General features: G+C 43.1%; 1 protein-coding gene across 1 annotated transcript in view; it reads left to right on the forward strand.

Moving 5' to 3' along the window:
* Positions 1–14,258, forward strand: part of LOC138738636 (uncharacterized) — a 58,081-nt gene extending 43,823 nt beyond the window's left edge. The window contains exon 10 of the mRNA XM_069889228.1: positions 14,044–14,258. Coding sequence (XP_069745329.1) covers positions 14,044–14,057 — 14 coding nt within the window. The 3' untranslated portion in view covers positions 14,058–14,258. The remainder of the gene's footprint in view (positions 1–14,043) is intronic.
* The last annotated feature ends 10,470 nt before the right edge of the window (positions 14,259–24,728 follow it).

The raw sequence follows: 24,728 nt of genomic DNA on the forward strand, positions 1-24,728 counted from the left end.
TCTTCCCCTCCCCTTATATAAAAAAGAAAAAAAGTTCAAGCTCTTATAAAATTCTCCATATTCTTCATTTATATCATCTTCAAAATTCTCTATCGAAATTAACTTAATTTTATTAAACTCTTCTCCCTCAATGTATTTGTACTTGATTTTCTTCTTTTTCTTCTTATCACCTTTCCCCTCATCTTCCTCTTCATCTAATTCAACATCCTCAATTTTTGACTTATTATCTTCTGTGACATCATCCTCTTAAAAAAGAAAGAAAAAAGAGAAAAAAAAACCCCAAAAAAGAGAAAAAAAACCTCCTAATTCCCTCTCAATTACAATCAGAAAACAAAAAGAGTTAAAAAAAATTATTTATTTATAAAAAAAAAACCTTCACTTCGTAACCCAAAAATTAAAAAGAAAAAAAAACAGGTCGGAGGTCATGACTACCTCCTCCTGTTTAAACCGCCCAAAGCGGTAACTCCCCCAAAATATTGGGTGTGAGATAACTCACAGGTAGCTGATGACTTCTGGAAACTAGTGCCCACCCAGTTCCCTCTCCCAACTCCCATTTCATTAAACTATCATCATTATTTAAACTATTTAAACTCTTCTCAAAAAAAAAGATAAAAAGATTTATTATTTTAAATCAACGTTACCACTTCGGTCACCATTGCTTCCATTTCTTTTAAAAATCTGGATTCCACCTTACATTTCTACTCTCTTTGGAGACCTTAAAGGACTACATCGTTCCTGAAACTGCATGATTGGTAGAGACTGAGCAAAGTCCATAACCTCTTTAGGATTGTCAAAGAACTTTGGCTGATTTCCATCCTGAAAAATCTTCAGTACCGCAGAATATCTGAATGTTGCCTTATGTCTTTTTTTCCACAACCGTTCTTTCACAGAATTAAATTCGTGTCGTTGAAACATAATTTCTTGACTCAAATGTTGATAGAAGAAAACAGGATTATTCTGAACCATCAAAGGAGATCTATTTTGCTGGGCATTCCTAATAGCTGTACGTAAAATTGTCTCTCTGTCACAATAGTTTAAACAACGGATCAGAACAGGTCTTGGATTCTGTCCTGAAAAAGATTTTCTTCTTAAAACTCTATGAGCACGTTCCAGTATTAAACCTTCAGGGAATTTATCCTGTCCTAACACTCGTGGAATCCATTCAGTAAAAAATTTTCTTGGATCTGGTCCTTCCATGCCTTCTGGCAAACCAACAATTTTCACGTTGTTCCGTCTAGATTGATTCTCCAAATAATCAACCTTTTTTGCTAAATTTTTATTTTGGATCTGCAATGTTTCAATTATTCTATTTTCGTCTTGCAGTTGATCCTGTACATCGACTAAACCTTGATCACACATTTCAAATCTTTCAATGGTTTCAAGCTTAAAAGCTCCATTAATGGCTTCCGCCATCGCATTAATCTTGGAAATAAACGGGTTCACAAAATTAGCTAAGTGACTCAATACAGAATACATCTTATCTTCAAGATCCTTAACAAACATTTCAACAGAAAAGTAGATTCAGGCATAATGGGGTCTTGCTGTTCCTTAGAGACCACGGGATCTTCTGTCTCTTCCCTTAATTTAGTATCTTTTCTAGCAGTTTGACTTCATATAAAAATCCCTCTCAATGTCCCCCCAGCAATGCCAGGAGACTGAAGATCAGGATTATCTTTAAGCCAAATCTCTTTAATCATCTTCACTGAATCGATGTCTGGAAAAACCGTTGTAATTGAAGATGCATTTTGCAGCGCCACCACTGTAGCAGTCGAATGACAGCTCTTTAACTCTCCAGCTGGTGGCGCCCCAGCTGATTCAACTGTCAAAGTCTCAGTAACAGCACTCACAGTGGTCGTTGTGTGAAATACTGGCACCCGGCCAGCCCTTTGTTCTGAAAGCTGCTGAATGCGACCTTCAGAGAGCCTTACCGGTATAAAACGGAGTTTCAATGCCGAATTCTGTACGTCTTCTTCTGGATCCATTCCACGCTAAGTCCTGGCTTCTTGTAAACAAGCAGGCCCAGACAATTTCGGAAAATGTAGTTTTTTAACAGTCTGTTGATGTTTTCTTTTACCTTTTTTTTCCATATAAACCACTAGGCACTGATCCAGCACCTCTTATTATTTATAAACTTTTAAAAGAACTTTAACGGGCACTTAAAGACAAAACAATAAATCAGAGTCAGGAGAGGTCTGGAAGGCACGTCTGTTCCCTACGCCATCTTGCCACGCCCCCGGTACTGCACCTTAAATTGAAGATATATTCATCTAAAGTACTGGACCGTTTATAACTTGAATACCTGATGAAACACACCCATTCATAAATTCAGGCTTTGTCATTGTGTCCGGGACAATTGCTGGCATGGATCCTCTGCCGGTGATACACCAGCGCTACAAGTTCTGAAACAGGAACCAGAGGGTGTGAAATTGTATTGCACTGGAAAAATAAAGCAGAATGCCCTCTACCCTTCTCGGTGTCAGGTCCTAATCTATAACTGATTAAAGACCAATGCTGATGAATTATCATCGATCTCTACTTTTCTTGAATAGCACCCAAGATATGGAGTGGGTTCGATACTTTTTGGGGTCACACCATGAATCTTTGTGATGCAACAGGGACAGGTTGTCAGAGGTCCTTTGTGGTCCAGTGACCAGGTCAATGATGCCTTGGGGCTCAATCTCAGAGCTTGTCAAGCACAATCATTATCTGCATCGTGCAACTTCACTATTGACGTTCCAATGACCTTGTTCCTTCAGCTTTATTGCTGAAGGTCAAGTTTCCCATTAATGCTAAATATTAGTTCCACTCCTGCAGGAGGTTTGTTGAAGGTGAGGCACAACACTGCTGCTAGAGTGATTGAGGAAACTGTTGAAGCAATGATAGAGGCTTGTTTGATGTAAGTCTTCACTAAGATTAGTTCAGATTTAGACCTTTTTGGTTGTATCATATCACCAATTGGAATAGAGGAGGGAATGGCCAAGAGAGCAGAATTAAAATTTAGGATAAATGGTGCACTGTGCAGGTAGTGGTGATCTCAAACTCACTGGCCTTTGCAGTGAGATAATGGATAGTCATTTAGCAACAACATTGATCAGTGCCACCAAAAGGAAATTAGGTAGGAATTTGAGAGGATAATTTGCTGAACTCAGGGGAAAGAGTGGTTCCAATATGCACTGGCATGGATTTGATGGGCCAAATGGTACTGTAACATTTCTCATTCCACGTCTCCATGCTGATCATTGTAATCAAGCATCAATTGAGTAACAAGACTGGGCAGCATGGTTAGTGTGATGCTATTACCAGTGACCCGGGTTTGAATCCGGTGCATGTAGTGTGATCAATAACCACAAGCGAGTAATTAAAGGCTTTAATATCCTGAAACATCAGGTGCATCTCTACATGCTGCTGGCCTAGATCAAAGGCTGGAATGGAGGGAGGAGACTAGGCTATCAGCCTTTATTGGAAATCTTACAGGGTCGAGGTGGGGGGGTGGAGGCAGCCTATACAGTTGAGTGAGGTCACACCTGCACTACCATGTTCCACCACATTCACCCCTTCTTTTAAGATAGAGTCTGGTGGGAGAAGTGGGACAGCACCCATCGTTACTGGTTGTGCAGTTCTCAGATTCAGCCAGTCCGGTGGCTTTATCTACTGCTGAGATCACCACAGCACCATTTGCATCAATATCAGCTCCTGTGGGATGGTGACTTGTATGGCAGGCTGAATGTCTGGGGGCTGAATTGTGTTGCCTGAACAGGTTCTGGGGTGGGGGTGGGGTGGTTGTGGGGGTGTTGCTGGTTCAGTTTGTGGTTGTAGGGGAGTTGGGAATGGAGGCCTGACGGGTAGTGGTGGTGGGCTCAAGTGGTCATTTGTCTGGACGATACATGGGACCAGCTGGTCATTGTCGAGGGCTTCTGGGTGAACATCTGCTCCTTGGCCCCTTCTTGAGCCAAATCCTGGATAGATATTGTGTCATTGTGATATTGTGTACTGTATGTTGGCATATTTCAGGTTTGCATTCAGGAAGTGCACTTACTTGACCAGCAGGTCTGCCTTGTGGGTCCTAGCATGTCTGCAGAGTAGCACCAGCCCTGGGGTCATCAGCCTGATCAGCAGCGTGGTTCCCGAGGCCAACCTCCTAGGGAAGGAGAACAGTTTCTCATGTGGGGTGGCGTTTGTAGATGTACAAAGTAGGGACCTGGTAGCATGTAGTGCCTTTGGAAGGACCTCTTGTCAAAAGGAGATGGGCATCCCTTTTGATTTGAGGGCCAAGAGGAGTGCCTTCCAGATTGTACCATTCTCCCTTTCCACCTGCCCATTCCTGAAAGGGTTGTAGCTGGTGATTCTGCTTGTAGCTATGCCCTTGGTCAGGAAATATTGGTGCAACTCCTCACTCATGAATGAGGACCCTGAATCATTATGAATGTAAATGGGGTATCCGAACAAGGTAAAGAAGTTGCGGAGTGCTTTAATGATCGTGGGCAGGGGATGGTGAATGGGAAGCGTGAGTACTTGTCCAAGATATTTAGAAGTACATGTGGAGGGGAGTGGGCCCTTGAAGTCCATATTAAGACATTCAAAGAGGCGAGTGGCCTTGATCAGATGGACCTTCTCTGGCCAGTAGACTGAACAGTTACGGGTCAGCTCCCTAATCTCCTCTACTGAATAGGGGAGGTTGCGGGCCCTCACAAAGTGGTAGAGCCTGGTGACTCCAAGGTGGCAAAAGCTATCGTGGAGGGCTTGGAGGCAATTTACCTGTGCCCTGAGACAGGGCATCAAGAAGCTCATTGAGCTTCTAAGGCCAGTACAAGATTTATAATTGTAGGTGGACAGTTGAAATCTCCACCTCATGATTTGACATTTTTAATCTTCCCCTACTGTTTATTGTTAAACGTAAGTGCGACGGATCTCTGGTCCATCAGCAGGGTGAACTGTCTGCTGGCCAAATAGTGCCTCCAGTGATGCACAGCCTCCACTATAGCCTGTGCCTCCCTCTTGATGGCCGAGTGCCTGAGCTCAGGGCCCTGGAGGGTCCAGGAAAAGAATGCCACAGGCCTTCCTGCTTGGTTCAGTGTGGCAGCCAGGGCGACACTAGAGTCATCGCTCTCCATTTGGAAAGGGATGGATTCATCAATGGCGTGCATTGGCACCTTGGCAATCTCATCCTTAATGTCCTCGAAGGCCTCACGGGACTCCACCAATGGGGAAAATGTGGTACTTTTTAACCATGGTTTGGGCCTTGTCCATATAAGGTATGGAAAATGCACTTTTTCTGGTTGTATGTTAAGTCGGGGCTTTAGTGGTGGCAAGGAACTTCTGCAGGTTCGCCTCGTGTTCCTCCTGGTTATGGCCGCAGATGGTGACATTATCCAAATACAGATATGTGGCTTGGAGCTTTTAATTTATTGTCATCCACCATGCAGTTTATCTCCCTTTGGAACACAGACACTCTATTCATAAAGCTGAATGGGACCCGCAGGAAATGGTAGACACAGCTGTTGGCCTCGAATGCCATGTATGAACAGTCCTCCAGCAGATGGGGATCTGGTGATACACTGACTTGAAATCAATGGTGGAGAAGATCCAGTAGTGGGTGATCTCATTCACCATGTTGGCTATGCAGGGGAGGGGATAGATGTCCAATAAGGTGAACCTACTGATGGTCTGGCTGCTTCTCCCCACTCTTAACCACCACCACACGTGCCCTCCAGGGGTTGTTACTGGGCTCTATAATGCCCTCCACTAGTAGTCGCCCCACTTCAGCTTTTATAAACTCTCTCTCCCCAGGGCTGTATCACTTACTTTTTGTGGTGACCGGTTTGCAGTTAGGGGTAAGGTTCTGGAACAGGGAGGGGGGAAGGGACCCAGAGCATGGCCAGTCCACAGATTGGGTGCACTGGATACCATTCCATTGTCTGATTGGCTGTGTTTGGAGAGATGGGCAGACCATCCAAGAATTGATTGTTTCTGACCATGAGTGGAGGATGGGGCCCATCAAACTGCATCAGCACACTCTTAAGCTGGAACTGAAATCCAGCCCCAGTATGATTGGCGTGCAGAGGTGGGGCATCACGAGCAGATTTAAGTTTTTATACTTCGTGCCCCTTACGGTTAAGGTCACTGTGCAGCACCCGCTGTTTTCCATGGAGTGGGATTTGGGCACTAGAGCTACCTTATACTTTCCTGGGTACACTACAATGGAATAGTGTTGGACTGTGCCCAGCTGTATAAATCTCTCAGTGCTCCCCATGTCAAAGAGGCATCCCATGGTGTGACCATTTACCTCAATGTCCATCATCGATCGCACCAGTTGGAGTGGCCTGTTCTGGTCCAGAACAGTGGAGGTCAGAGTTAGTCCATTGTTGGAATCGCTACAGCTGTAGTGTTGAGACAGCTGCTGCCAAGATGGCTGTCATGGAGATCCTGAAGATGGCCACCCCCATGTTGTCCTGTGTCATCTTTCTCCTGTTCCCGCCTTTCGATTCTCGACTGTCAGAAGTGACGCCAGAAGTGGGTCGATCCATAATGGCGACATGGATCGCAGACTGCATGTGGCATTGCTGGAGGGAGGCTTCGAATGGCATGCCTTGGTGTAGTGTCCCTTCCTCCTACAGTTTGAGCAAATCATGCTACAGGCCGGGCAGTACCTCCTCGGGTGCTTGGTTTGGCTGAGTGTTCAGTGGCAGTAGTCAAGGTCTCCAAGTCCCAAGATGGCAGCGTCCATGCTCCCCACCTGGTAGTTTGTACATTCTCCCTGTGTCTGCATGGGTTTTCCCCTGAGTACTCCAGTTTTCTCCCACTTTCCAAAATGTACGGGGTTGCAGGTGAATTTGGGTGTAATTGGGTGGCATGGGTCTAAATGGCTAGAATCAGCTTTAAATTGTGGTGTAAATATTTTTTTATTAATTTTAAAATTGAAAAAAGACTATTCCATAGCTGCTATGTCCCTTTCAGTATTCTTTACTGACACATGAGAATAGGGACCAAACTATCCTTGAGTAAAACCCAAAATTCTGCAAACACTGTGATTGAAGGTATCTTGACGAAGGGCTCAAGCCCGAAAAATTGCTTATGTATCTTTATCTTTGCTTTATAAAGGGCCCTGTTTGACCTGCTGAGTTGCTCCAACATTGTGTTTTCACACCAAACTATCCTTGCCCCAATTCCAAACTCTGCGGTTTTACCACATTGGCATCTTGCCAGCAGCTCTCAAGATGGTCATTCTCTTGGTATTGTGCAAATGCTGTACATCACCTACAATGACCACACTCCCGTCCATTTCTGCCATGCTACCCATCTCTGTCCCAACCTTAAGTCCCTCACTTCTGTCACCTCCAGAAATGACAATTTTAGTTTTCAGCAGAACTGTTTTAAGTCATTGTTCTCATTTTATGTACAGGATTACCTAACAATTCATGTGGACAGAGACCGAGTAACAAAACTTACAGAGTTTGCCAAAGGAGCAGCAAGTTTGAAGAAAGCCTTTCCTCTTTCCCCAGCCATTCCTTATTATAATTACCGCATACATAAAGAGGGCAAAATAAAGTGGGGACGTACTTAGAATTACACTCTAGAATTCCCTGGGCTGGGGATAACGCAGTGGATATTTGCCAGGATATTACCTGGAATGGAGGTTTTCAGTTATGTGGAGAGAGGAGTGAAGGAGGCTGAAGGTGAACTGATGGGAGTACGTAAAATTAGAAGTGGGTAGACGGTCAGAATAGTTTTCCTATGATAAGGGTATCAAAAACACATGGCATAGGTTTAAGGTGAGAGGAAAGAATTTTAAAGGGAATGTGATGGGAAAGTTTTGTTCAAAGCGTACGTGGCTGAGAAATGGAAACAGCATTTGCAGCAAAGAAGTGCTGAACAATGACGATCAAGAGTTCAAAGTTCAGGTTTATGGTCAGAATACATACATGACAACCCTGAGAATCTTTTTTCTGTGGTCTAGGCAGAATTTCTAATTACCGGCAACTGTAAAAATTGCATTCATTACAATGTTGTGGAGGGTTTAGTTTGATTTTTGGTACAGATGTCTGGGCTGAAGAACCTGCTCTGTACTGTATGGTTTTACCATGTGATATTTGTGTTTATTTTCTAATTTTTGGAAGTCAGCAATCAAACGGAACCTGTACTACTAGCACAGCCTGCAGCTTTTCTTGTTCTAGCAATACTAGTCATTATCAACAGATGGCAGTGTGTCATCACTTGGAATCGGTTTACACACAAAATAAATTAAGGACAAATCTGAAAAGGACAAAATATTAGAGCCATGGATATATAATCCTATTCAAGTTCTGGTTGAGAACCTGCATCTGAAACAATAACTAGTTCTTCTGCAATTTATTTTCAGTGGAATAAAGGAGAATTTTATTGTTTCTGATATCCCATCTCCATTTTGGGAAAATTACTAACATTTGTTCCTTTGGAAAGCTACATTTTGGGCTTATTCATACTCTAAACACCAAATTTGGCAACTAACCTTTCCACTGGTGATTTGCTCAAATACCACATTTTCTCAGTTTGTCTGACACAAAATTTGGGACTCTGATCAAACGGCTTCTTTCCCAAGCCAGTGCATGAAACAGCACTCTTCCCCCTGCTGCAGAGAACCCAGTACTCAAAGTAATGCACAATAATCTCTCCTGATCAGTTTATTTAAAACTTTGTCCTGAGTAAATGAACTATTAGCTCAAGCGATTTTCGTAACTTCAGCATTTTCAAGTTTATTTATCATCCAACTGCACAAGTACAGCCCAATGAAACAACAGTCTCCAGTCTTTGGTGCAAAACATGCAAACATACAACTAGACATAACACACATACAGATAACCAATACATATACAGCACATATATACAATAAATAAAGAGTAGTAGAGTCACAGTGGGTTGGTATGAGCAATCTCACTGCCCATGGGAAAAAAACTCTCTCAGCCTGGTGGTTCTGGCTCTGATATTCCCTCCCTCTTTTTCCCAATGGGAGCAGCTGAAAGATGCTGTGTGCGGGGTGGAAGGGGACCTCAATGATTTTGCACTCCCTCTTCAGACAATGATTCCGGTAGATCACATCAATAGCAGGGTGTGGTGTGCTATCGAACAGAAGCAAACACACCAAACATAAAGTCTGTTCCACAGGCTTTATTCCACATAAACTTCCACAGAGCTGGCTGTGAGGAATGCTGTTGCAAGCCCTGAGACTGTCTTTGAAGGGCCGGATCTGGCTTATATCCCGGAGGGTGATTGACAGCCAGCCAGGTGCTGCCTTGTCCCTGCAGGTACAGAAGTTGCCACCTGCAGTAGGCTGGTGGTGTACCACTAAACAGGGGGAACAGGGAGACCCTAGAGATCTTCTGTATTGCTCTTATGGTCCTCTGGACTGGTTAGCCCTGATTGTGAAGCATTTGATCTCGGTCCTCATGTAGCCAGTGATTGAGCTTGTGTACTTCTCCGATGTTTACATGACCATTGTAGGTGACCGCCTCCCTGAAACAGATCCAGTCTGTGGCAGGCTGCACCATAGGAAAACACAGGCACAATGCTGTTGGGGCAACACAGCTTTATTCCACTCACATAAAGATCTAGTTGGCTGCTAGCTGAGCTTGCAGTGATACCAGAGAGAGAGAGAGAGAGAGAGAGAGAGAGAGAGAGAGAGAGCACACGCACACGGTCAGGACCTCAGGTTTATACCATGGGCCCTTTGGGCCCAACTGATGGCCGGATGTCATTAGGCCGGATGCCATGTCTTTAGGCCACCTGTTGGCCGAGTGATGTACCGCAGTTAATCATCACACAGTCCGTGGTCTCAAAGCAGTCTTGCAGCACCGCTGTGGCCACCCCCTTCCTTCCCCCCACCCCCAAACCATGTCCTGACCTCCCTGTGAAATGGCCAAGTTTATTTTGTCAGCAATCTGTATGTCAGGGTTAGCAGGATGAATATTTGATCCGAGTAACCAAGATGGGGGTGAGGTGCAGCCTTGTATACACCAGGGACATTGGTGTACACCCAATCTAGGGTGTTCTTTTCTCTGGTGGAAAAGTTGACATGCTGTTGAAACTGTGGTAAGACACTTTTCAGGTTGATGAGGTTGAAGTCGCCAGCTTTAATCATGGTGCTATGAGGGTGGGACATCTTGGTTTTGCAGATGGCACCATAAAGCCCCTTCATGCTTCATTCTCATTAGTGAAAGGCAGAACGTAGACTGCCACAATCTGCATTTCACCTTCTGGTACTCTACCTTTGCTGAGCAGAAGTTGAAGTGATGAATATGGGCTCAATTTTTACATTTAAGAAACATTTGGACAGGTACATGAATGGGAGACATATGGAGGGCTATGGACTGGGTGCAGGTCAGAAGGACTAGGCAAAAAAATGGTTCAGCACAGAAGGGGCCTTTTTCTGTTCTGTAATATCCTGTGGTTCTACTGAAGGGGTCTGTTTCAGTATTGTAATGTTCTATGGTTCTAAGGTCTTTATAACAGAGACTTTGTGCACCAGTTCTCACTGATGTAAATGCACATTCCCCTCCACGAGTCTTGCCAGAAGCAAATGCATCTCTGTGGCCCTGAGGGAAATAAGGCCATCCATCTGGATTGCTGAGACTGGAATAGAGACTTGGAGCCACGTTTCTGTAATCACCAGACCCCGCAGCCCTGTAGTTCTCTTTGGTTCAGAGGCAGCCTTTTTCTTCCTCAGCGATCTTACATTTTTTGCCACTTCTGATGAGATGGAAATGGGAACTAATTTATGAGCAGCAACCCATCTGGAATAGCAATATGATAATGACCAAGTAATATTCATATGCTGGACTATTTGCAACTTGAAGTGTGGATACAGGAAAATTAAACAGTAGAAAAGGAATATGCATTATTCCATTTGAGAATCAAGATAACATGACAAATGCATTCACCGTTAAAATCTGCTCTTTCTGACACTTGAGGCAGAAACAGATACTGGCAAAGGATACTCAGCAACGATATCAAAAGGTGACGGGAGACTAATTGTGTTAACTGCTAAAGTGCAACATCGCAGGCAACTGACAAGCCTCGAGGAAATAATTAAAAAGTAAACTTGCAGGCCAATTCCTGTTACATGAAGAGCACTGGCTGTTAGTCTCAGCAAAAGGTCTGGCCAATAATACTCGGTCTTTACCTCAGATAACCAACTCCCAGCCTCCCCAACCCACTACCCATCCAAACTGAACAATTTATTAAAACTGCCAGTAGTTCTAAATTGATGATTCACACACCTGCAAAATAAACAGGTGAATAAATCAGAATAATTATTGGCATGGTTTGATTTGATTTTTGCATGTTATTTTCCAAGAGGCCCTGTCTGCCAGTCTGAGATATTGCTGTCACTTGGCCAAGCTTCACTGATCCAACAAAATCATTCTGACAAGCCTGATATGCCAGTTAAATGTTTAATTTCATATCAGTCTGTCAAAATCTGCACCACTGCTGTTGATTGGTCTCCAAGTTTGTCAAAAGGTGTAAAATAAAAAAATGATTAGCTGCTTGATCAGTGTTGAAGACTGAGCAGCTGACAGCTGTACTGTGAGACACAAGGTTGGGTAATATTCCAATCCCATTGGATCACTTGTTTTAGCTCCCGTTTTCTTATTTTACAAATTCATTTTGCAGCTGATGAACGTAACTCCATGTTAATATTGTATTATTTTCAGTGTAAAATTAAAGAAATTCATAGCCTGGAGATGCATCAGCTGCCTACTATTTATAGTTTCTTCCCTATTTCCTATTATTCTTGTCCTTGCATTGGTACATAATTTAAATAACCAAAAGGACTATTGAGGTCATCACAGCTCATCCCTCTAATATCCAGTATTACAGAATTCACTGCATCTGGTAGAAACAATGCTCATGCTGGCTTCAGAACCCTTTTGTTAAGCTTGCCCTACGAATGGTCAATGTTAATGAGAGAGGGAGTTGCAATTCTACAAACTTGCATTCCTAACATGGACCATCACACAGAGGAGCAGAGCTGAGGGAACCTGTTTGTACCATGGATCCCAAAAGGACATGAAGTCATGGGCTGCATTATACCATTCCCAGTGAATCAAGGCCTGCTGGAATGGTCTTTCCCTGGGATTGTCGTGACTACTGCCTGATATAAGCAAGTTGCCAGATCTCTCCATTTGTATTTAATTTCCCCAAAAGCTTCTTTTCTCTCAAAAGTTATTTGAAAATTGACAGCCTTTTTGACAGTAGCAAATCCCTGCACCAAACACCACATTTCTAAACATCCAAAGGATAAACAGAGAGTCTCTCTTCCCTTCTTGTTCCTTCAAGCTTGAAGACCAGGTCCTCTGAGAGGCAGGAACTGGACATTTACAAGCGCTGGCAGCAGCTGCGTCACCTGAGTTGGGCCACAGCTGAGCCATCTTTTTCCAATTTACTGCTGTGAATTAGTGGAACCAATCATGCAACAAAGCCAAAATAACAAGTGTAAAATAACAAGACTGTCCCTGGTGTTAAGGCAAAGCACGCCTTGACAAGCTGGAAACTTTTGGGCTGAGTAAACATCTATCCAAATGGTGAATGATCGATTTCCCTTTCCCTCATTTGCTAGTGGGTTGTGTCTACTGTGTGCAACCTTCATAGGCTACATAGACCAAGGGTCCATCAAATACATACCCTGTAAATGAGTGAACAGGACAATCCAAGCATTTCATATTCACAAAACATCAGTGTTCAAGCTCAACAACTAACAAAGAAGTAAATGGTTTATTGGCCATTTTGCAAGAAGCGTGGAGTTTAAAAATATAGAATTGCACAAAATTAGGTTGGTGAGAGCAAAACACAAAAATCTGCAGATGTCATGATTGAAGTGAAAACACGCTGACTCAGCAGGTCAAACAGCGTACTTTATGTAGCAAAAATAAAGATACATAGCCAACATTTCAGGTCTGAGTTATTCATCAAGGTATGAGAAAAATGTCAGCAGGCATCTGAATAAAATGGCGAAAAAGGGAGAGGCAGGGGGAGGAGCACAGGCCCACAGGCAAGAGGTCATAGTTGGATAAGGGAAGGAAGGCACACCACCAAACAGGGGGAGGGAGAATGGCTCTGTGAATGGAGAGGGAAGGAGGTGGAGAGCTGGAGGAAAGGAGAGAGGGACAAGGAAAAGAGGGAGAATGGGGAGTGGGCTAACAGAAACCAGAGAAGTCGATGTTAATGCCATCCGGTTGGAGATTGCCCAAATAGAATATTATGTGTTACTCCTCCAATTTATGAGTGCCCTTGGTTTAACAGTGAATGATGCTGGCGAGTTTTAGCTCACTGATTTAAGGAAGAATTTACTAAAATTTGACCCAGTCCTAAAGGTATTCACTTGGTTAATAGCTGGAATGAACCGCTAAAAAAATATAGATCTGGATTCTTATCTTTAGAAGAATGAGGAATAATTCTATGATCCCAAGGATGCTCAAGATAAATGTGGAGATGATTCCTCTAGTAAAGGAGTCTCAAAAGAGGGGATAAATTTACAAGAAAAGGGATAGTCATTTAAGACTCGCGTGAGCAGGAATTTCTTCTCAGTATAGTAAATCTCTGGCATTCTTTACCAGAGAAGGTAGTGAAAACTAGATCAGTGGAGATATTTAAAGGAGTTCATATATTTTTGAAAGATCAGCAAATGAAGGGCAAAAGGGAATTGTGTCAGATTGAATGACAGGGTTGACTTGAGGTTCCAGCTGATCTACTTGTGCTCCTAGTTTTTTTTTGTAATCTTGTGTTATTTTCTGGTTATCTAAATATAATATAATATGTAAAGAACTATAGTGGAAATGCCAAACCACATAAAATGTTGATTTGAATATATGGCACCATACCTTCATCAATGTAGACTCAATTTCCTCAAATACTAGAATTAACCACTTTGCAGAGCATTGAATTACTGTATTCCTTGTAGATCTAATGAGAACACATGACCACCATTACCTTTCCTGGAGCATGTGGGGACAGATAAAAATAGGTGCTTGCCCATGCTAGAATAAATTTTTAAAATTTTCTTAAACACAACAGGCCTTGGAAATTGAGAGATCAAGTGCAGCAATAAGAGGAACAAATGTAGGAGAGACCGCATGAAGCCATCTTTGCGCAAAGGTCAGAGTGTGCCACTTGAGACATTGGTCGAGGTTCAAGTGTGCTATGTATTTAAAGAAGATCCAAATGCAATAATAGAAAGGCAAGTTGGTGCTCTTAGAGATCTGATGAAACATCCAATATATTAACAGTTTCAAATGTACCAAAATAATACTGTCTGGAAATAAACTTCATAAGTTTGTTCTTCTCAGGTGTCTGAATAGGTAACAAAGCCTTCTTTTAATTGAACAAAGGAGAATGGGACTGACATGAGTGGACAGTCTGGTTCACGTGGACGTTGGGCCAAAGGGGCCGTTTCCATGCTATGAACGTTTATGACCATGATTTGTCAGGACTGAACCATACCGAACAACTTAACGTCTCCATGTACATTTCCACGTGATGATTGTCCAATAGAGAGAGGGAATCAGAGGTCTTCAGCTAAGCTCTGCATTGGTCAGGCCTTTCCAAGAATAAGGAACCCAAAGAGGTTGACGGAACATGAGGCAAAATTATAAAGCAAAAACTGAAGTGAAACCTAATTCAGTGCCTTATTCTGCCCACTAGAGGGAAGGCAGGAGCTGTAATTCTTCTCGTTCAGTTATGAAAAGAATGGTGTATAGCCCTTGGCTCCTTCTCAGGGTCATCTTCAGATCATTTTGAAATGCAATCACTGCAACAGGGATAAATATGATAGGAGAAAATTTCATTGATATAACAGCTTTCTTGACCTCAAGATATATCAAAGCATTTTTCAGCTCATCCCACAGATTTTTTTAGTAAACAAAAATGTCAACATTAACTAAATGTTAAGCAGGACACTGAAAGAGGTCCTCAGCTTCTCTATCTGATTATAGTATTGTGGGATCTTTTCCAATTAAATGGACAGGTATTTCTAAGGAAGGAGCAGTTAGAAGTGGACAGATTGTTATTCAACTGTTTATATGACAATTTTATTTGATCATTGGGTGCTGGTGTTGTGGTGAGAATCAGAGACTGAATGTAGTGAGAAGGAACACCTGTGAAGAATTACCTCCACCCACAAATGGATAGATGAGAGAGTAGAATCTGACCTAAGTGGCTACTCAGCCACACTAGAGGTGGAAATGAAGGAAGTTAGCAAGATTTACACATTTTTAAAAAATTTAGCAAGACAGCACAGTGACAAGTCCTACTGACCCATGAGCAAGTGCCGCCCAAATATCACAAGATGGATTCCATCAAATACTGAGAGGTTAAGTAATGGATGAAGAGTCAATTAAGGGTCTCAGAGAGCTGAGAAAAAAAGTAATTGTAGGGAAATAACAAGGGGCTACAGTCAAATAGATTCTCCATGAGAAAATTATGTCATGATTCATATCGCGACTCAAAGGGAAAAAATGTGTGTTTTTTTTGAGTGGGTTGAAGGAGGCAAATTTTAAAAGTGAGAAGCCAGTAGCTGAGATTGATCTACTACAGAGTGGCTGGGGGAAGAGAACAGGGTCAACTTTACAACACTCTGTGCCAATGACTCACCACTAATGGTCATTTAGGTTCATTGTGTGGTGAACCAGCAGTGATAGAGTTACAAACAGCTGAGAGTTGAAGAGAAGACTTTGAAGGAAAACAAATTGGTGCGAGAGAAAAGGTGGCAGTGATAGAAGTTTTGCTTTTCCTCAGTAATTGGCAATTTTCTTTTCAAATTATTTCATGTCTGTGTGCTTCAGTGAAAATAACCTGCTGCTGACATTCTGGAGGTGATGTGTGATTGCTTCAAGCTGCTGCGCGGGGAGGAATTAAGGCCTTCACATTACTCCCAAGCAACCCTTGTATTGAGGCTGCGAAAATGGTGAAATGTTCACTCATGTAAATGTTTGTACTTGCATAAATGCACACCATATTCAAGTGTTAACTAAATGATTAACTAATGAGAACAGAGTGATTAATGTTTGTTCTGACCTGGAAAGCTGAATCACAGCCATTTAATCAGATATGTTCCCCTTAACCATCAAAGTCTTTATGGCAGATCGATGGAATTCAAAAGTAGGGGATTTTGCCCTTCAATCTTCAACTGCCTGCCAGAAAGTATGACCCTTAAGGGACATCAGATCTCCAAGAGAGCCAAGGGACTAAGATCAGCTACTTCTCCCAGCCCAGAGAAACCAAGAAAGACATGATTTGACTCTAGTCCAGGCTGCTGGTCAGTCCAGCATCAATGATCTGTAAAGAAGGGCTCAGGCCTGAAATATTAGTTATATATCTATTTCTCCTGCAGTAGGCATGGTTTGACATTTGCCAAGTTCCTCCAGCATTTCTGTGTTTTTTCTACAATCACAACATCTGCAGACTTTCGTGTTTCACCTCAAGGATCTTTTAGCTCTGATTTATGCAATCAGATGGAAACCCTCATCAGTGAAAGTATGCAAGATGCAAAAAAAGGGCCACCACAATGGCGATATAGAGTGACGTGGGTGGATGGAGAACAGAGGAAGGAATTTGATATTCATAGCTTACAGAGGTCAAGATGTGGTGACTGATGGTTGAATGGGACTGCAGTGCTAGGTTCACAAAATATAAGTGAGCAGGAAACAGTCAATTTTTGTCCTGGCTCAGCTTGAAGTGGACAGAACAAGGTCATGGCCTTGAAAGAAAAATACTTCCAGTTCATAGGCAAATTCCTGAATGTGTAACATTGTTGACCTACTCAACCTGCCATTCCTTGTCTCATTTTCCCAATTAATGCAGATCCTGTTGTAATTTTATGCAATTTTCTTCACTGTCCACTAAACTACGACATAACTTCACTGACAACTAATGTGAAAAACAGCTCTTCTGGGAGGTGAAAGCATCATATTCTGACCTGCATTTGTACATTCCTAATAGAACCAAAATTGCTAAGTAGTACAGTTTTGCCCTTCATTTAACCTGTGTTAAACCTGAACAGGCAAGTACTTTTAATGCTGACTCTCCAATATCACTGCTGGAGAAGTTCAACATTCCTGCAAAAACTTATGTTCCCCAGCTTCAACAATGCCAAAAGTACAATGAAAATACATGACAGTTGTTTGTAGACTATTTATTGAAAAATGGTGCTGCAGGCCTTTCACTTACAAAGCCAAAACCACAGAATAAAACAAGTTATTTTAAAAATTAAAAGACTGCAAAAAAAAAGCATGCCTTCTGCTATAACCCATAGGAACTCACAGGGACACAGGTTCTCTTCAGCTCTTCATACTTGAGTTTGCTCAGTAAAAAAGCAATCAAGTTTACACCCCTGCTATTATCAATCTATTCTGCTAAATCCGGATCTTGTGGGAATCATTGCAGCAACTTCAGTTCTCTTTTAGAGTTAATCTTCGTGAAATGACCCAATTTGCTTTTTCTTCAACTCCAAAAAAAATCTAAAGTCAGTTTGCAATATTGTTCATTGGCATTTTGAAAATAATTTAACCGTAGTTTTCAGCATTATGGCTGCATTTGGACTCAGGGACAGAAAGGAAATTACATTCCCACCATCTGAGATCTCATATGTACAAAACAATGTTTGTTTATTTATTTGTTTAGATGAAATACTTGTTCTGCATATGAATTGTTTGTCTGGTTGTGTTTCTGCATGTTTTGCATTGACGACCAGAGAACGCTGTTTCATCAGGTTGTACTCGTACAGTCAGATGGCAATAAACTTGACTTGACTTTCATATTTCAAGGAAAGGAGCCAAGGGTATGTTTCTTTTCCGTATTGTCTGCAGCTGCTCCTCCATTAATTGTGCTGCCACTAAATGGGTATCAACAGTACAACTTCAAACTGTGAGGTAGCCTTTAAAAAACTCTTAGTTTTCTCATTATGCTTGAGAGCAGGCAAGTAGAAAGCCTACAGACTCCCATCAGCATAGGGAATTCATTGAAGTTGGCATCAGAGTCTCAAATACAAAATCAAATCAGAATCAGAATTTATGGTCATGAACAATTCATGAAATTTGTTTTTTTACACCAGCATCACGGTGCCAACCTTCATATAAACCACCTTCCAACAATAAACAAAAATAGTGCACAAAAAGTCAAACTAAGGCAGTGTCTTTGGATCATTGATCATTCAGGAATCTGATGGCAGCTCCTGTACCTTTTTCCCCAATGATAGCAGAGTAAAAGGGCATGGCCTGGGTGGTGGGGGTCTTTGAGGATACAGGCTGTTTTTTTAATACACTGACTCTTGTATATGTCCTTGATGGAGTGAAGTCTGGGGCCCGTCTTGTCACAGTCCGAATTTACAACCCTCTGGAGTTTTTCTTGCCTTACTGTTGACACCTCTGTACCAGACAGTGATGCAACCAGCCAGAATGTTCTCCATGGGTACACCTGTACAAGTTTTCGAGAGTTTTCTGTGACATACCAAATCTCTTCAAATACTTCACAAAGTATAGCCAGTGGTAGGTCTTCTTCATGACTGCACTGACATGGAGGCTCCAGGACAGATCTTCAGAGATGTTGACACCCTGGAATTTGATGTTCTTGGCCCTCTCCACTACTGAGCCCTCGATGAGGACTGGTTTGTGTTCTCCTGACTTCCCCCTGAAGTCCACAATCATCTCCTTGGCTTTGCTAACATTGACCGCAAGGTTGTTGGTACTCAATGAGCTGTTCTGTCTCCCTCCTGTACACTTCCTCATTGCTGTTTGTGATTCTGCCGACACATCTGTGGTGTCATTGGCAAATTTGTAGATGGAATTGTTCCTGGCCATACAGTTATGAGTGTATAATGAGTAGAGCAGTGGGCTAAGCACAGATCCTTGAGGTGCACTTGCGTTGATAAAAGGAGGAGATGTTTTTACCATTTTGTACTGACTGTGGTCATCCAATGTGGAAGTCAAGGATCCAGTTGCAGGGGTTGGTTGCAGAGGCCCAGGGTTTGGAGGTTCTTGACTGAGGGAATAATGGTGTTGAAGGCTGAGCTGTAGTCTATGAAGAGCAGCCATAGGTATGGGTTGCTGTTTTCGAGGTGATCCAGAGCTGAGAGGAGAGCCAGCGATATTGCATCTGCTGTGGAGTGATTGTAATGAGAGATGAATTGCAGTTGGTCCATGACCTTAGTCATGACCAGCCTCAAAGCATTTCATCAATGTGATATCATATTGGTTGTCCTTTGGTTTAAAGAAGACACGTTGTGCAGTTCTTCTGTGAACACGAAGGTAACTTTGCAGTCCCAGTCTGGAAGTGCTAAGTCCAGCACAATGGGAGCACTGGAAGTCTGTTGTTTTAATAACTGTGGCTGCTGCTCTGCAACACTGTTCATGGCCTTCCATCAGTTTTTGGCAATGCCTGTTCTCGAAACTGGGATAGGCTTCATCACACAGGGCTCACCAAAGGGACCTGTCAGTAGCCACAGTTTCTAGTTCTCTTGGATGGATGCCACAGTTGCATAGGGTTTCCTTCACAGTGTCTTTATAGCACTTGCATGGATGACCTTGCCGTCTCACTAGAGAGCAGCTGGTGAGGCATACAGTGGTCGTCCATTCTGATGATGTGTCCCATCCACCACATCTGGGCTCTGATGCAGGTGGACTTTGCATGACCCAAGACCTCCAGGTTACTAATGAATGCCAAGGATGGAATGGATGGCGCGCATGTGGAATTTCTCCAGTTGTTTGATGTGACAACAGTACTGAGTCTAGGTCTCACATCCATATAGAAGAGAAGGGATGATCACAGCTCTTAAGACTTTCAGCTTTGTGGAGATGCTGATATGGTGTTGAATGAGCACTCTGGTCTTTGTCAGAACCTGGCTGGCCTTGCTGATCCTGAAGTCAATTTCTTTGTCCAGAGACCCATCACTCGAGTCGATGCACCCCAGGTATTTGAAGCTGTTTACATTTGTCAGCTAGGTATCGTCAACAGTGATTTTTAGTTCTATGGTGTTAGTGTTTGGTATTGACTGATGGAGTACTTCAGTCTTGTTCAGGTTAATGGTCAGGCCAAAGAGCATAGCAGCATCTGAAAATTTGTTCAGCATTAACTGTGGATCACTATCTTGGTGCGCCAAGAGCACACAGTCATCAGCCAAAGGGGTTTCTTGAATGATTGTGTTAAGGCATTTTGTCCTTGCATTCAAATGGTGAAGGTCAAAAAAAGAGTTGTCCAGTCGGTACCTGATGTCCACTCCCTCCTCCAGACCTTGGACAGCACGCGTGAAGAACAGATTGAACAAGACTGAGGCTAGTACACAGCCCTGCTTCACCCCATTAGAAATGACAAATGCAGTTGATGTATCACCACTGCAGGGACCTGTCCTATCATTACATCATGGAGCAGCTGAATCATCTTTACAAATTTCTTTGGGCATCTGTAATGTTTCAGGATGATCCAGAGAGCCTCCTTGTTTACAATGTCAAATGTCTTTGTCAGGTCAATGAAGACAGAGTAAAGAGGCTTGTTCTGCTCGATGCATTTCTCCTGAACTCATCTCACGCCAAATATCATGTCCACTGTACTCCATTCTGGCCGAAAGCCAAACTACACCTCCAGAGATTCCTTTCCGAGACAGTGACAAGTCTGTTCAGGAGGATGGACAGCAATGAGATACCCCTATAGTTTCTGCAGTTTGATTTCCCTTATTTTTGTGGAGTGTCGGGATGAGAGCATCACGGAAGGTGTCAGGCATCTCCTCTGTGATCCAGATGTCTTCCAGGATGTCTTGAAATGCCTGTAGTGCATTTGGGCTTAGACCTTTGTAGACCTCAGCAGGAATACCATCCTGCCCTGTTGCTTTATTTGAATTCCTCGACGAGATTGCTTTATTGATCTCATCAGTAGAGGGCGACAGGTTTAGGTCATCCAGGACTGGCTGCTGAGGGATCTGCTGTAAGAATCAGGATCAACTGTGGATGGCCTAATGAATAGGTTGGAAAAGTATTCAGCCCAGTAGTTTTGGATTCCTTCCTGGTCTTTGATCAGGCTCGACCAGTCTGATGCCAGCAAGGGGGCGCATCCTGATTTAGAAGGGCCATAAACTGACTTTACGGCACTGAAAAACTTCCTGGTGGCATGCATGTCTGCATTGTGTTCCACCTGCTCAGCTTTACTCTGCCACCACTTGTCCTTCATTTCTCACAGCTCTGCCTGTACTTTGGACTGCAGATGTTTAAACGTCTTTCTTTGAGACAGAAGACGGGTCATTTTGCCAGTCTGCATAGGCCTTATTCTTGTCTCTAAGGGGTGCTCAAATGGTCTCATGGTTTTCATCAAACCAATTTGATGCAATCGGGTTTTCATTCTGAGTATAGTTGTTCCAGTCTGCATGACAACATCCTTGAACTGCTTCCACTTTTCAGAACAGGTTCCCACAAGCGATGAATTGCTGGAGAGTTTTTCATAAAGTACATCTTGACAATGTTGGGCTTGACCTGGATCTTACAATCTGCCAATGTTGAATGATACTCTGACAGTCTTTGATTGTTTACAATGCAAAGGCGCTATGTGCAGGTTGAGGACTGACTGAACAAGCCTGTGATCTGTCCATTACTCAGCACCTCATATGGCCTGGGTGATGGTGACGTCTTGAAGGTCACACTGGCATACTATGACCTAGTCAAATAGGTGCAAGTGTTTGGACCTAGGATGCATCCAAGTTGTTTTGAACTTGTTTGCAAGTCTGAACATCGTGTTAGTGATGGACAGGTTGTGCTTGCCATACTTACTCAGAAGCATCAGGACAATTCTGTTTGATTTTCCCACTCCATGTCTCCCAAGCACTTCTACCCAGTTGTTGCTATCTATTTCCACCCTAGCGATGAAGTCACCCACTATGACGAGTTTGTCACTGCCAGGGGTTGCCTGAATAGTCTGGTCCAGATCCTCATAGAAACTTCCCTTGTCTTCTGAACTCACAAGAGTTGGTGCATAGACACTGACAATGGTGATATGCTAGGACTTTAATGAAAGGAAAGCGGAACTTCATGAAGCGTTCATTGATTCCAGTGGGAAGGGTAGGGATGTTTTTCAGCAGACCAGTTTTGATTGCAAAATCTACTCCGTGGATCCTGTTGTCAGTCTGTGGTTTTCCTTTCCAATAGAATGCAAATCCATTCGCTGCTTCCTGTAATGAACCCTTGTCTACAAGCCTCATCTCACTGAGTGCAGCGATATCAATGTGTTAACGGCAAAGTTCAGCCCCTATGAGTGCTGTTTGTCTTTCAGGCCTTGTCACCTTGTCTCTATCCAACAAGATGTGGACATTCCAGGCTCCAAAAATGAGTTTTCTTTGATTTATTTTTCTTGTATGTCGACCACTAAAGAGATGATATGCTAGCAGTGGTTAGCTAGCCAGATGCTGTTGTGGAGCAGGCAATGTTTGGGGTACCTTTTCTAACCCCATCCCTCATGTGAGGGTGGACAGTGCTGTCTTAAAATGTCCTGGATGCTGCCGGACATCTCTGATGCCCTGGGTACAGAGATGAATGACCACTGCTCCAAAGGCTGCCTAGGTGCAGGTTTGTGACTACAACTGCCATCTCTATCTGATGCTTCACCACTTCCCCATCGTCGTAGGATTTGGAGCTGGGTTAACTGAGATGAATTGCACAACATAAACTTGTGCGTGAATGAATTTTAAGTGTAATAGCCATTGCACAGAGGCAATCCCACTCTCTCAGCAGAAGTGGCACAATGGCACAGATATCTGTTACAGTAGGAGACCTCTTTTGCTGCATTGGATGAGCAGGACCTCTAAGTGTCTTGTCATTGCCTGCTGGGCCTCCCTTCTTGACTGTTGGACCATTAATGGGTCTCTTCCACTCAATCCATCAGGGCTGGACTTCACACTCTGGGATAGACAGCTCCCCTACCTCACTGAGGGTCAAAGACCTATCGGCTACCCTCACCTAGTTTAGCCCATCTGCTGAGACAGTTTACCGGGGTGTGGCCGCTGCATGTGCTACAGCTACTTGGAGCCATGGGTGAGAGCTGAGCATCAGGTGAGGACCAAAGGTGAATGAGCTGCTCGAAAAGGGCATGACATGCCCCTCTCCCACACCAGAGGTACTACCCCTCCCAGTTAGGGTTACTGTTGACGCAGCTCACGCTGCTCTTCCTGGGCTACAGAATGATTGATGGCCTTTTGAAGCAGATTGGCACAGATTTTCAGTACCCTGCCAGGTACGCCATCAGGGCTGACATTTTGCAAGGGTTCACCGTCTTGAATGATGATCAGACATCAGTCTCAGAGACAGATATCACAGAGTTCTCAGCCTTTTCAGGGATTCTAGAAGTCACTTGGGTTCTCCTTCTCAAAGAGGGCATTCAAAGTGTTCAGCTTATGAAGCATCACGGCCATCTATGGTGTTCACTGTCACTTTGTGGGCTGTAATGGCCTGCATTCCCTTCTAAAGCTGGTGTGCTTCTGTCTCTAGCCTCCTCTGGAATTGCCATTTTGGAAAATCCTTTGACCTTTTGTTAGTTATTTGGTGAAATATTTATAAACACTAATTAGAAGGTATGCTAACAAGATTCAGCTACTAAATCTTTTAGTCATCCATTTTGAATCCAAACATTAATTGCCATAATTTGAACTTGCTTGGAGTGCTAAATTTGGAAGCTCAAGCACAGGCTGAGTGTAATTTAGGATGGAAGTTTCTGGATGGTACTGAGGAAGGTCACACATATTACTAAATCTGGCTCAAAGGAAGGCATTCAGGAAAGTACAAACATCATGTACTCACAGGAGGAGTTCAGTTTGACCCAAGGTCCCTCCTGTCTCTTATTCAGAACAAATGGTGCTACACTTATTGGCATGGCCCCCTCTAATTCAAGTAGGGCACATAGGGGTATATCTATGGCAAGCATGTCATGTGACCAATGTGCCATTTGAAGTGGAGTGGCACTTGAAGGGGAGGTTGCCACTTGAAGGGCAGATGCTACTAGAAAGGAGTCCCCCCCGTTCCCCTCCCCCCCCAGTAAGCACTGCCACCACTATCCCAGAACACACACATCTGTTTCTTCCACGTTCGGTACACTCGTCCTCCTTCCTTGTCCTAACGTTCACTCTCACTCTCAATTATACAACACCAAATATATCATGGTGGCCTCCAAGGCCAAGTCTCACGAGACCTCCTCCTCACCATTTATTTTGACGCATTGACTGGCAGAGGTGCTATTTTGCGTAGATACGCTGCTGAGGGCATTAAACAAAAAAACTGATGGTGCAATATTCCTACACTCTGACTGACCCTTATAAAGTGAAAGAGCAATCACTCTTTAAATTTAAATTAAATTTTAAATTTAAATTTAGACATATAGAACTCTTCCAGGCCATTTCAGCCCTTGAGTCCATGCCGCCCACTTTACCTATACCCCTGTTACGTTACGATCGGTGGGAGGAAATCAGAGCCCCTGGAGAAAACCCACATAGACAGGGGAGAACCTACAAACTCCTTACAGACAGCGCAGGATTGGAACCCCAATTGCTGGCTCTGTAAAGGCATTGCCACCCATCTGGGAACTATCAGAGTAAATATCAATAGAATGTTCAGGTTTTGTCAAAATGTCCTCAAAACTTTACTTCCATGTCTCAAGAATCCCAGAAACAAGGTCATTTAAAGAAGCACCTTAAAACTTCATCAATTGGTTTATTTCAAATCTGCAGGTGTCTGTATGAA

This window comes from Narcine bancroftii, chromosome 7 (genome assembly GCF_036971445.1).
Source record: "Narcine bancroftii isolate sNarBan1 chromosome 7, sNarBan1.hap1, whole genome shotgun sequence".
Classification (NCBI taxonomy): domain Eukaryota; kingdom Metazoa; phylum Chordata; class Chondrichthyes; order Torpediniformes; family Narcinidae; genus Narcine; species Narcine bancroftii.